This window comes from Caloenas nicobarica, chromosome Z, assembly GCF_036013445.1.
Source record: "Caloenas nicobarica isolate bCalNic1 chromosome Z, bCalNic1.hap1, whole genome shotgun sequence".
NCBI lineage: Eukaryota > Metazoa > Chordata > Aves > Columbiformes > Columbidae > Caloenas > Caloenas nicobarica.
In genome coordinates, this window is record NC_088284.1 from 8,975,045 (window position 1) to 8,987,529 (window position 12,485).

The 12,485-nt window shown below is 44.5% G+C and overlaps 1 protein-coding gene across 1 annotated transcript in view; it reads left to right on the top strand.

Moving 5' to 3' along the window:
* The window catches only part of UBAP1 (ubiquitin associated protein 1), a 37,224-nt gene extending 27,788 nt beyond the window's left edge, over positions 1-9,436 (top strand). Inside the window, exons 4-8 of the mRNA XM_065656118.1 lie at positions 124-1,053; positions 3,741-3,776; positions 4,225-4,422; positions 5,844-5,945; positions 7,343-9,436. Of these exons, the coding sequence (XP_065512190.1) occupies positions 124-1,053; positions 3,741-3,776; positions 4,225-4,422; positions 5,844-5,945; positions 7,343-7,483 (1,407 nt within the window). The 3' untranslated portion in view covers positions 7,484-9,436. The remainder of the gene's footprint in view (positions 1-123; positions 1,054-3,740; positions 3,777-4,224; positions 4,423-5,843; positions 5,946-7,342) is intronic.
* The last annotated feature ends 3,049 nt before the right edge of the window (positions 9,437-12,485 follow it).

Below are 12,485 nucleotides of genomic sequence, written 5' to 3' on the forward strand. Positions count from 1 at the left end.
TGTCCACGATAATTCATGTAGTGCTTATTCTGTGTTACATATGTTGCTGTTAAAAGTAGTAGGTATGATTGTTATAACTTGTATTTTTTTTTCTTCTTTCCTTTCACTTCCACCCTTGGTCAGTATGACTTCTCACTGGAAAATAAAACTATCGCGTGGGCTGAAGATATCAAAAACATTCAAGCTGCCCAGAGAGAAGCTGAACGCAAGGCAGAAGAAGCGCTAGCGACCTCAAAGGCAGTTCCAGAGGACAGCAACAAAATGGGGTTCTCAGATGGACCTTGTCCTGAGGCCATGCCTCCTCCTATTAACCCCATCCTCGCTAGCTTGCAGCACAATAATATTCTTACTCCCACGCCGGCCAACAGCAGCGCTGTGAAGCAAAAGGTTCTTAGTCCACCTTGTCCAAAAGCAGACTTCAACCCAGCTGATTTTGAATGTGAAGAAGACCCATTTGACAAACTGGAATTAAAGACTATCAATGATAAGGAGGAATTAAAAAATATTCTTGAAATTCACGTTGGTACTACTGGGCCAATTGTTGCCCAGCTGTTAGATAATACTTTGCCCAAAGGAGGGTCTGAGTCTGTGTTGCAAGATGAGGAAGTTCTGGCATCCATAGAAAGGGCCACGTTGGACTTCAAGCCCCTTCACAAACCCAATGGCTTTATCACTTTACCGCAGTTGGGAAACTGTGAAAAGATGTCCTTGTCTTCCAAAGTGTCCCTGTCCCCTATCACTTCAGTGAGCAATATCAAATCCCTGTCCTTTCCTAAACTTGACTCCGATGAGAATGATCAAAAATCATCAAAGCTCACAAGCACTTTCCACAGCACTACCTGTCTCCGCAATGGCACTTTGCTCAGCTCTTTGCAGACCTGTGCTCAGAGTAAAGCTAGTGAACTGAATGGACACCATATGGTTGGTTTTTCCACTCTAAATGAGGACAGTGGCATGGAGACATCGACATTATCCCCTTCATCCAGGCTGCCTTCCCTGGCTGTGTCAACAGTTTGTACAGAAGACTCATCATCTCAAAGCACAGCGACTACGGTAAACATGTAGGGGGTTAGAACTGGGGTTGCTGGGGAGATGTGGAGATGTGGAGGCAAATGTTGCATCTAAAACATCCTGAAACAAGTGACACTGCTTCTCTCCTGTTGTTCTTTCACGCCTTTTCAGGCTTAGGTTAATGCACTATTAATGGCGAAATACAGTATTCAGGCAGCTAGTGTATTCATCAGAGCACAGCAAAACAGCTAGAACAAATTTAATACAGTAAGCTTTGTCAGAAGCAGCAATGAGCTGAGCAGCTGCTCACTGCTACAGATCACGGGTTTGAGAGGTGATTGTATGATCATATGTAGCCCAGAGGTGAAACCTTGAAGTATGGCATGAGACTTCCCTAGGGATTAACATGAAGGATCACTTACAGCTAGATAGATGGGCATTCAAATGGCCAAATTTTCACTCTAACTATTCAAATCTCTATTCTGGATTAAAATTTACCAAAGACTAACAGGGAAGGTATATTCTCCACATCCAAAGAAGAGCAACGGAGATGGTGAGTGGTCTGGAGCACAAGTCTGATGAGGAGCGGCTGAAGGAACTGGGGCTGTTCAGCCTGGAGAAAAGGAGGCTGAGGGGAGACCTGATCGCTGTCTGCAACTGCCTGAAAGGAGGTTGGAGCATGGAGGGCGTTGGTCTCTTCTCCCAAGTAACAAGTGACAGGATGAGAGGAAATGGCCTCAAGTTGCACCAGAGGAGGTTCAGATTGGATATTGGGAAAAACTTCTTCCCAGAAAGGGTTGTCAGGCATTGGAACAGGCTGCCCAGGGAAGTGGTGGAGTCACCATCCCTGGAGGTGTTTAAAAGGCGCATAGATGAGATTCTTAGGGACATGGTTTAGTGGTGGACTTGGCAGTCTTGGGTTAACGGTTGAACTTGATGATCTTAAAGGTCTTTTCCAACCTAAATGATTCTTGTGATTCTCGAGAATGCTATAGGGAAAATAGAAACTGATTAAGAAAAATAGATTTATTAGGAGAACTAATAAAGACCTTCATTTGAAACTGTTTTTGCTTTGGAAGTAGCAAAACAAGAAATATGTATGCTGACAGAACTAGTTGTTTCTGTTTAAATTCCAAGACTGCGGACTATACTTATTTCATGTTTCCACAATATGGTCCCAGTGGCTGGAAAATGACAGCTGAGCTGCAAGAAATTGAAGTAAATGCAACAAAAGCATTGGAAAAAAAATATAACAGAAATCCTCAGAGTATGAATACGATAGAAGGAAGTCACAGTCATCCCTGTGGCTGGGAGCAGAAAGGTCATGTGTCCCTTTTCTGCAAGGTTACACAGGAGTCAGCCTGCCCTTTTTAGAAAGCCTCAGGATAATTTTATGTCCCAGTGTATTCCACAAGGATTTTATTTGTTTGTTTGTTTGTTTGTTTGTTTATTTTCCTCTCAAAAGACTAGAAATTGTAACTTTGGTTTTGCAGTTACCACTGCAGTTTATGATTCACCAGTGAATTGGAAGTAGGCATTTTGGATGGAAATAGACTTGTGATTTCTTTGAGGCTGCACTAATTCTGTCCTCAGTGGTCCCTTTTCCTCTGAGTATTTTTTTTTTAAGCTCATTGGTTTGCTTTTTGCAGCATTGGCAGAGGGAGAAATGGCTACTGAAGACAACAGGTTGGAATTAAAGCTGGTCAGAGACCTGATTAATATGATGCATTTTGTTTACAGGATCTCTGGCTAGGGAGGATGGGCCACTCCTGGTGCCTGGAGAGGGTGTGCGTGAAGCACCTTGAACCCCTCTGCCACCATTAGGAGAAATTCTTGGGTAAACCAGTCAATCAGACTGGGGTTTATTTGGGGGTTATTTGCAAATACCTGGAATTTGTTAAAATCCTTATAGATCTTCTGAGAATTGGTTTTCTACAGACAGTTTTTTATTCTTTAGTTTGGGCCCAAAGAAAGCCTTCCTGAAAGAAGTGGACAGGCTTTCAAGCAATCAGTGTTGGCATAATAAGTATTAAGAAATGTGGAAAAACCGAGGCTCTTGCTCCACAGTGATTTCTTGCAGTCTTTTCTCATTACATTTAAAATTCAGGAAGACTTTTAAATGACTGAATAGAAATGTGCAGATTCAGTGGGGCAAAAGTTCTGCCTTTGCACTGCAGTTGTCTTGGATGAGGCCTTATGAAGCAGTGGTTGGTTCTGCAGGAGTGGAGCAGGTGTACAGCAGGGAATGTTACCCAGCCTTAGTAGTGTATGCAGCATGTGTTTCTCTCATTCCTTCTCATGGTCAAAAAGTCAAGAGAAGTATCTAGGCAATGACTTCAAAATTGTCACTGTCCTTCAGGCAGTGTAGCACTGGGTCAAGAGCTGAACAGGAGCCAGTCAGGTACATTGAGCTGTATGAACATGTAGCCGTTACAGGGAAAGAATAAACAAGCTTACAGTTATTATGAGAGAAGACACATGTTTCTTAGAGTGTACTGTTTGTAGAGTGCTGAGAGGAGACATGATCCTTATGATGGCTATTCTATGGCTATATGTAACTGCATAATGTCTGCATCTCACATGGGGAAGCCTAATCAGACCAGAAGTCTCCCTAGTATGGTAGACTTATTCCCAGTACTGTCCCATAAAACCCTTCTCCCCCAGCTGTCACAAATTCTAGTCACTAGTGCATAATGTTTATAATGGTCTTATTTGTGTGTTGTCCACAGGTACACCCAGACTACAAGGAAACAGAAGTCCCTGTGGTAAGTTCCCAAATACCTGTGTGCTTGCACTGGATTGTGTTTCTGAAAGTCTCCAGAAGTAGCATTCCTTTGAATAAAAAATAATGGGTGACAAGTAAAATCGTGTTGAAGGAAGCAATCTCCATGCTTCCTCTGAGGTGCAGGGCTTGGCTGTATTGTAGGGATTTTCACCGTTGCAAAGGTTGGGTATTGGAAGGGTTTGGTCCCACCAGCAGGAGAGGATATATTGTGAAGAACCTGGGTTGTTGACTGTTGCTTTGTGGGTGAAAAGATTATGGTGGGAGTCAGACTATTTGCACTGCTCTGTTTCATCCTAACTGTAACTTCCAAGGGCAGTCTAGGAAGCCCCTTGGATTAATTACATGGGGTATCCTAGTCCTGCACTAGCCAGAAACAGATGTGGGGATGCAGATGACCATCACCTCAGCCTCCGCCTTTTCCCCTTTAGGTAATGCACCAAAATTTCCCAGTGTCTAAAGTGCCCAATAACACCAGCTGCACAAAGTGGTCGAGTGGCCCCGCTCCTGAGCTACAGCAGGTCCTCTCTGCTAGCGAGAGGCAGTGCGTAGAGACAGTTGTCAATATGGGGTACTCGCCTGAGAGCGTCCTGAAAGCCATGAAGAAGAAGGGACAGAACATAGACCAGGTAAGACCTTGCGCAATGGGGAAGAAACCCTTGTCTGCATGCTGATTTCTGCTGAGAAACAACCTTGAGTTTGCGAAATGCATAGGGGGAGATTACTTTTGTTTTAACAGGGAGCTGCAGCCTGTAGGTGCTGTGATATTAACTGCTAGAGAAGTTGTCACCTGGCAGTAAAGGCTCCCGAAACTGAAGAAAAGTGTCTGCACTTGGTTTTGATGAGACAGCTTCAGTCAGCCACATGTGTGGGTGCTGGGCTGCAGCTGCACTGGTGCTTGGGACAGGTGGCACTGGGTCTCCCCAGGAGTCACAGAACCATCCAAAGGAAGTTTAGTGTGGCCCTATGCCATGCCATGTGCCAAAAAAAGCAGCCAGCTTCCTTTGTTCTGAACACCAGGGGTTGTAATGCTGACGTCTCTCCCTGTAGAGGGATTGGTCCCTGCAGGCTTACAGCAGCCCTGAAGGGCTCTGGCAAGGCACTGCTGACCGACTTTCTTTTGTGCATGCAGGTTGTGGTGCTTCCTGCCTTATGTGTTGCCTCAAACGCTTTTGAAAAACAGGTCACAGAGCATAAAGCGCTGCAGGGTGATGCATAGCTCTGGGTCTTGGATCCATTTCAAACAAACATTTTAGAGCAGGGAGAGTGTGGACAGACTTTCCGTGCTGACCTTAGCCAGGCTCTGTGCTGCGCAGAGCATCGCCTGGCAGGACCATGCTTGGAGAGCTGATCTGCTCACCCACTGCCTATGCACTGAGAGCTGTTTAAGCTGTGTGCTGGAGTGGACTGTAGTATCAAATGGAAAAACACGTCCCTTAGGAGGACAGTTTTAAATCCTGCTATATTTGCAGGCTGCATTCTTTTGTTTTCCTAGCATTACCTGACCTTTCCCCAACCTCTCAAAGCTGAGGATGGATAAGAAATTTGGCAGCAGTTTCTGGGCATATGAGCTGAGATTTGCAGCTCACTCACCAGTATTCTGAGTTGACCTTAAAAGGCTGACTGTTTTCAGATTGCATCAGCTCTTGCAGCAGTCTGGAGAGGAAGCTAAAAGCTGACACGTCTTGACTGCTAGACCTACGCTTTCATTTTAAAAACTTGTAGTATAAAAAGCAGTTAAACTTCTGCCTTCTGCTCAGTGATCAGACATGGAAGGCTAAAGATAGGCTTCTGAGACTGTTTTGACTAGAGTAGAAGATGACATTCAGAGCTGGTGGGAGAGCACACGAGGACAGAAGGGCTTGTTTGCTTTTGCTGAACAAGTTCTTACAGAGAGCATCTCAACTCTATAGGAAGGACTTTATCTCATTCCCTGGTGAATCCCGGGGTAGAGTCATGCTCAGCCCTTCTGCAGGTACAGCCATGGTATTCAACCATGTGCTGCAAATGCTACTCTGCAAACTTGGGCTTATTTTTTCATTCCCCACAGGTTTTGGATTACCTGTTTGCACATGGACAGCTTTGTGAGAAGGGCTTTGATCCACTTCTTGTTGAAGCAGCTTTGGAAATGCACCAGTGTCCAGAGGAGAAGGTGAGGCCTCAATACGTTAAGGAATAGAGAATGCTCTGGGATGGGGAATTCCAGCAGCAATTCCTCTGGCTGATGTAATGCTGACTTGTTTCCAAAACTGACTGCTGAAGGACATCCTCCTTTGGGGGATAAAGCAAATATGTGTTAAAGCATTAGAATTCTTCTGATTGTTTTATTACTCTCACTTGCATGCATTTTTATGGAGACAGGATTTCTTAAAGACCCTGCTTAGTCTGGTTGGATGTTTTTAACCCAGAGTTCTCTTGTGAGCAAGGTGTTTGATACAGAGACAGTTAACTTCAGAAGCAGCAAATTATCTGTCAAATCCTGCCAGCCTGCCATCGCTGTGAATTTCCTCCCTTGTGCAAATGCATCTGCCTGGCTGCTCAGCAAATTGGGTTAGTGCTTGCTTTAGAAGCAGCTGGAAGATATGGGGCTTTGACCCGGGTTCGTTGTTTGGCTGCTGTACCAGCATCAAAGGTACAGAGGCAAGAGCAGGTAGCCAGGGCAGAGGACAGGAGGATCTGTTAAAGTCTGCCAGCCTGTTGTGTCCTGAATTACTACATGAAATCTTCAGAGGTACAGGCCAAGATATATGTGTTCCTGCCTTTGTTGGACTTAGTGATAAGCTTGCAAACAGAGGAAAAACAGTGTAGAATGGAAGAAGTGACCGAGTTAAGGAAACACATTTGCTACTGTCTTAACCCCAAAATTAGAAATTACTATTCTCCTCATTGCCCATGTCAACCTGCTTTGGGGTTTTTCTTTCCTGTGTAGTGGAGGCACTGGAAATGGCAGAGCATTCATAAAAGTCTGATCGACTGATTCACTCCTTGTCACTTTAGTTTTTCAAAGCTCAGGGAGGATTCATGGCTGATGTTGGCAGTATAATACAGAGTATGTCCAATAGGGTTTGTGCTAATCCCCCAAGTTTTACCTAGATCTAAAAGGCCAATTGATAGCAAAGGCTATTGTACCGTTCCCAAAGTCAAAGTAACTTTAAAAACATTCAGTTGCACCAGGAGCTACTGGATGGGGAGCAGAGTGTCATTAATCAGCATTTTTGGGAGCCCGAAGTGGGTCAGGCTGATAAATTTCCTACTGGGAGAGACACTCCCACAGACTGCGCTTTGGCACGCTTGCTGAAGATGATTTTGGAAACACATGTCTGCAAAAGTGGGGTAGTGGAGCTGGGGCTCCGTGAGCTACTGCACCCACAGTGCTGCTGGCTCTGCTGGGAGTGGACTTTCTCCAAACAGAACTGGAATGGGCTGTGCTTGGGAGGAGGAATCCCTGCCATGGGGTGCCCAGTCGTGGAACACTGGCTTTGTGCTAAACCTCCACCAAGCACTGATCTGCTGTTCTCTTGCAAATAATGGACTGTCTGTGTCTTTCAGATCACAGAACTTCTTCAACTAATGAGTCAATTCAAAGAAATGGGGTTTGAACTAAAAGACATTAAGGAGGTCTTATTAGTACATAAGAATGACCGACACAACGCTTTGGAAGATCTAATGGCCCGTGCAGGAGCCAGCTGAAAATTCATTCCGGGATTCTCAGCGTGCAACAGAGCAGGACCAGCCCCGCCACCTTCACATCCAGTGTGACTCGCTCTCGGCAGGAAGGAGTCCAGCTTTTCACATACATAGGAGAGTGACTGAGCAAGCCTGCCTGCGTGCATCACTCCAGCATTGCTCTTTCCACTGAGAGCCAACTTTCTTTCTTAAATTAAATTTTTAAAGTGTCCTTTCCTAAGTTTCCTTTTTCCAGCTTGGCCACGGAGAGTTTAAACTGCCCAGCCTCTACTGGAATTGTACATAGGTCGAGATGGGAGTGGTTTTCCCCCTCTCACTCTTGCACTGGAGTTGGACAGAAGAATACTAAGTTGATTCTGAAACTAGGATGCTTTGGTTCGTTGAAGCTGCTTTCATGGTGTCTGCTTGTACTGAATTACTTGACTGTGTCACAGTCCAGATTAACTGGTTCAATTTGACCTTTAGTGCAATGGAGTTTTATTTTTTTGGTTGAAAGTTAGTCTGTAACTTAGTAAAACACTGGTTCAGAAACTGTCGCTATACATAAAGAGAGAAGCTGTTCCTCTTGTGGGTTTTTTGGTTTTTTTATCCATGCATCGAACACTTCTGCCTGACATGAGCATCCAATGCTGAGTGGTGTGTAAGTTCTCTTGAAACAGGTAAGCTATGAACTCTACCTGGACCTGCAACTTCTCTTGATTCTTGAACCTGACAGCAGAGAGCTGGGGCTTGGTGTTCTTAATCCCCCAGGCTTGTAGGATATTTAAGACAATGCCCTGCTAGGTAATCAGTTATCTTTTTTGTTTTAAATAATACTCAGTGTGATGCAGGAGGTTTCTTTCAAGCACTTTCTTTAAGACAAATATACTCACTGCATTAGTTCCATTTCTCACACTGCTATAGAATTACATAATAACATCTAGTACTAGAAATCAGGTTTGGGGTTGGTTTTGATATTTCAAAGTATTACATTGTACATTGTTCAAGTTCTAAATACATAAAATATCAGCAGTTTGGGAGAATCTTTAATTTGCTAAATATTCTGATTCTGCAGAACTACTAATAAAACCCTCAAATATAACTCCCAGTGTCATGATTCCCATCTCTCATGCTCTTTGACTTCAGCAGATGAAGAATGTGCTGGATCCTGCCTATCCTGTAGACACGCGTGAACAGTCTCTGTTGGGCAGAACAACCAGAGGTGTCTGGGCCAGCAGCTGCAGTGCTGGAACATGCTGCTTTTTTTGTGTGGCTTATTCCTACTTCATGGCAAAAACCAAGCCAAGTGATCCAAACTTGTATTAGAGGATGGAGCTGGGAGCATTTGACATTGGGAGGGGAAACGGCTCAGCTGGTTGCCTCATTTTAGGTTTTTCAGTAGGTTTTTGCTCATCAGCACCCTAAAGGAGACGGCATTTGTCTCCATTATGTTGTTAGCTTTATATGACCAAAACATCTAATTTGGGTCCAGTGTTAACTCCTGGAATTCTCTGTGAGGTGCTCAACTATATTAATTACGTACCTTTACTTAAAACAAAATGATGTTGAGGAGAGATGTAGCTGGCAAGTATCTAGCAGATGTGGAGATGGATGATGAGTAGGATGCATCGCATCTCATACCATTCAGCTTCACCAGCTCCTGGTGGTGCTGCTGAAATTAAAACTTGTCAAAGAAGGAGATTCAGCAGCTGTTTACTCTGTGGGTGCGGGTAAAGCAGTTGCCCGGCTTTCCTTCCCAGGTGAGAAATGTGACAGTTTGAAACAAGAAAATGGCATTCCTGATTAATCAGAAAAGCCAGAAAACAAAATTCAGATCTGCTTTACTGTCACTGCTGGGAGCATTCAGTTGTGTTGCTTGTCTCTGTTTTCTCAGAATTAATATCCAAACAAATCCCTGTCTGGTACTAGACAGTCCTGAAGGGGCAAGAAATCTTGCTAGCAAAGAAACAACTGTTTTGACCAAACCTCTAAATAAAATCATCTGTTTCTGTTAATATGTGTCAAGTTTTTTCACAGTCCTCCTGTGGGTCTGGCTCTTAACCCCACCACAGTAACCACTCTGCTTGTGGAGTTGGTTGTACTGGTGAGAGCAGAGACGTGAAGATGGGAAGTGACACCTGTGAAGCTGGTGTTTTCCTTCCAAAGACACGTACCAGTCTGTGTCTTCCCTGGTGACCATGCTCTGGTGTTGGCAGTGAGGTTTCTGTGTTTACATCACTGGGTGGCTGAAGGCTGGGAACATGTTTCTGGGGAGGCTTCTCACAGAAGTAAAAGACCCTGGAGTGAGGGGATTAGCTGGTGGCTTAGGGGAGAGGCACTTCTGAAGAAATGTGATGGGACACAATGTGATGAGATTCGAATGTTGTTCTGGGCGCCCTGTGTTGCTGGTTACACCGGTACTGTCATTCTCCTGTCACGTTACAAAGCTCAGCCTGGATAGGGTGAGGTCCTGGTGGCGGCTGGTGCTAGGCTGGGCTCTGTGTCCCTAGTTGCACTTGAGACCTTAGGGCTTTTCCTTAGGTTCTCAGGTCAGATTGACTTATGTCCCTGGTTTATGTGCTTGCTGCTGTGAGATACTGAGATCTAGGTGCTTTGGTGGAGAAGTGTAGAGGCAGAACCAAAACTGGCAGTTGTGCTTTGAGCCACAGACCCCCCTGAGCTGCCTCCTGATAGTTCCAGGAGCAGCGGCTGTTCTCATCACGTTTATTTTAAAACAAATTCTACACGAGTTCTGTAGTAAATTGAATTTTATTTTAAATAATATTAATTATTTAAATAAAATATTGAGCATTTGCCATGAGCATCAATAGTCTTTGTTGCACCTGAATACAAAAGTGAGCTCATTTTAGTTCTGTATTTAGCTGATTGTACATGGCCAGGCTCTCTTAATCTTTTGTAATGACAATTGTTGTAATGACAATTTTGCTTACATTCCTCAAGTTGAAATGAAAACCATTCATACCAGGAGTCAGTGCAATATCAAACAGCAGGAAGAGGATGACAATTTTAAAATGCTCATTTAGCACATTTTCATGCAAGAATTAAAGCAGCATCTAGGTAACAACCTTAAGAGTAGAGAGAAAAACATGACTGCTTTTGACAACAGCGTTGGTTGGTTTCCATTGCACGCTAGGAGCCCAGATTTGTTATCTCCTGGCCATGCAGCACTTCAAGCATGTCTGTAGTCCTGTTATTGCCAAGGATGAGTGGATTTTTCACAGCCAGGGCTGCTTTTTTTCATTTAGCCAAGTCCCCATTCAAAAAGGAAAATAAAATTCTGAGATTGATAATAAAATCTTATAACAAGGTATAGTCTTGTGGATTGGCTCATGGATCTAGTTTAAAAAAGATTCAGAGCTATAGAAATAGCCCACTTGGGTCAGAGACAGAAAATGCCTGTGAATGTATGTTGCTGAGCTGCTCTTTAAAAAACCTGAAAGTACAATCAACCAGTACTCCTTTCCCAAATGTCAGAGTATGCAGAGGGAAATATTTCCTCCCTAGCACTGCATTGCTGGCTGGGCATCTCATTTTCCTGTGAAGTGTGTGCACATCCCACAGTCTGACCTTTTCCTTGGCTCCAAATGAAGTTGCAAAACTCCTCAGAAGCTCCCCAATAGCCCTGTTTTCTGTGGGCTTGCTGAGAAGGTGCTGGGAAAACTATTTTAAGTGCTCACATCCATTTATGCTTTCAGAAAGTGCAAAGACTACCCCACTGCCATGTGTTCTTGTCCGCTTGTGCACAGGAAAGCTCTCCCTGGCCCCAGGAGGTGGAGAGAGGCTTTCTAAGAGTTGCTTGCCTCAAAGGGAGCTCAGTTTAATGCCCGTTCTTTTCTCCATGGTTTTAACAAGACACTGAGTACCCACTGCTTCAGAGCTCTCTGGTGGCTGTGGAGCACCCCTGTGCTGTGCACAAATTCCAAAATACCGCTGACACTAAGAATCTTGCTCCTGGAAGCCTCATTTCTGTGAGCGAAGAAGGATTCTGAAAATATCTGTGCGCAGGTGTGACTTGCTGCTGTAACCTGGGCACAAGCACCATTTTGAGAGCCATAAACTCAGGCCCTGGAGGGACGCTGCTCTCTCCTTCATAGGCTAATCCAGTCCCAACTGCAAGACAGAAACTAACCAGTGCTAAAAACAAACAAACAAAAAACAAACCACAAAACCCCCCCAACAAAATAAACCTCCCAAAATAACAGCAAACCAAAAACCCAAACAAATAAAAAACTAAAAGTCAGGGCACTGGTGTAGAACTTCGTTCTTCTGTTAGGAGTCCTCCCCTTGTTCTTCTGTTCCCCAGGGCCATGCTGTGTGACATTCCTGGGAGTGTTTGCACCAAATATGCAACCCAGATAACAGAGTGTAAGTGATTCGTGCATCGGTGCTCAGCCAAACCTGGGCTCCGCTGGGTCGCTGTAGGAGCAGGCAGTAAAATTCACAGCTGGTCAGACAGCAGCGTTTCCATACCCTCAGCATTTCTGGCTACTGAGCAGGCTTTGATTGAGCTGCTAGAGGCATTACTAAGGAGACATTGAGATGGATGAATGTGCTGCGACAGCCCTAATTTTGGGGAGGGAGCACTCACGCAGCGTATTGTCAGCTGAGCATGTTTCAAGGTCACTTGTGGCCTCAGCAAGTGGACTTGCTTTGTGGCTCAGATGTGATGCATGTAGTGCCAGCGCATTTGCAGGGCTCCAGCTGTCCATACTGTGGTTCTTGATTCAAATACCATTTCACATAAGAGCACTATCTGCAGCTTCTGAAATCCCACTGCCTCTAGAGAGACCCTCTTTTGACACATAAAATCAATTCTGTCAATCTGAACGATGAGTACTCTACAGCTGTGCGACAGCACAGAGATCAGATATTGTTTGCAGCAGGTAAGCTGTTGGCAGCAGTACAAAAAACCCACATGCTCGTTAACACATTGGATTAACCTTTGGTACAAAGTCCCTACTAAACCACTCATCACCCATGACTTAAGCCACGTCTTTCAGGAGCT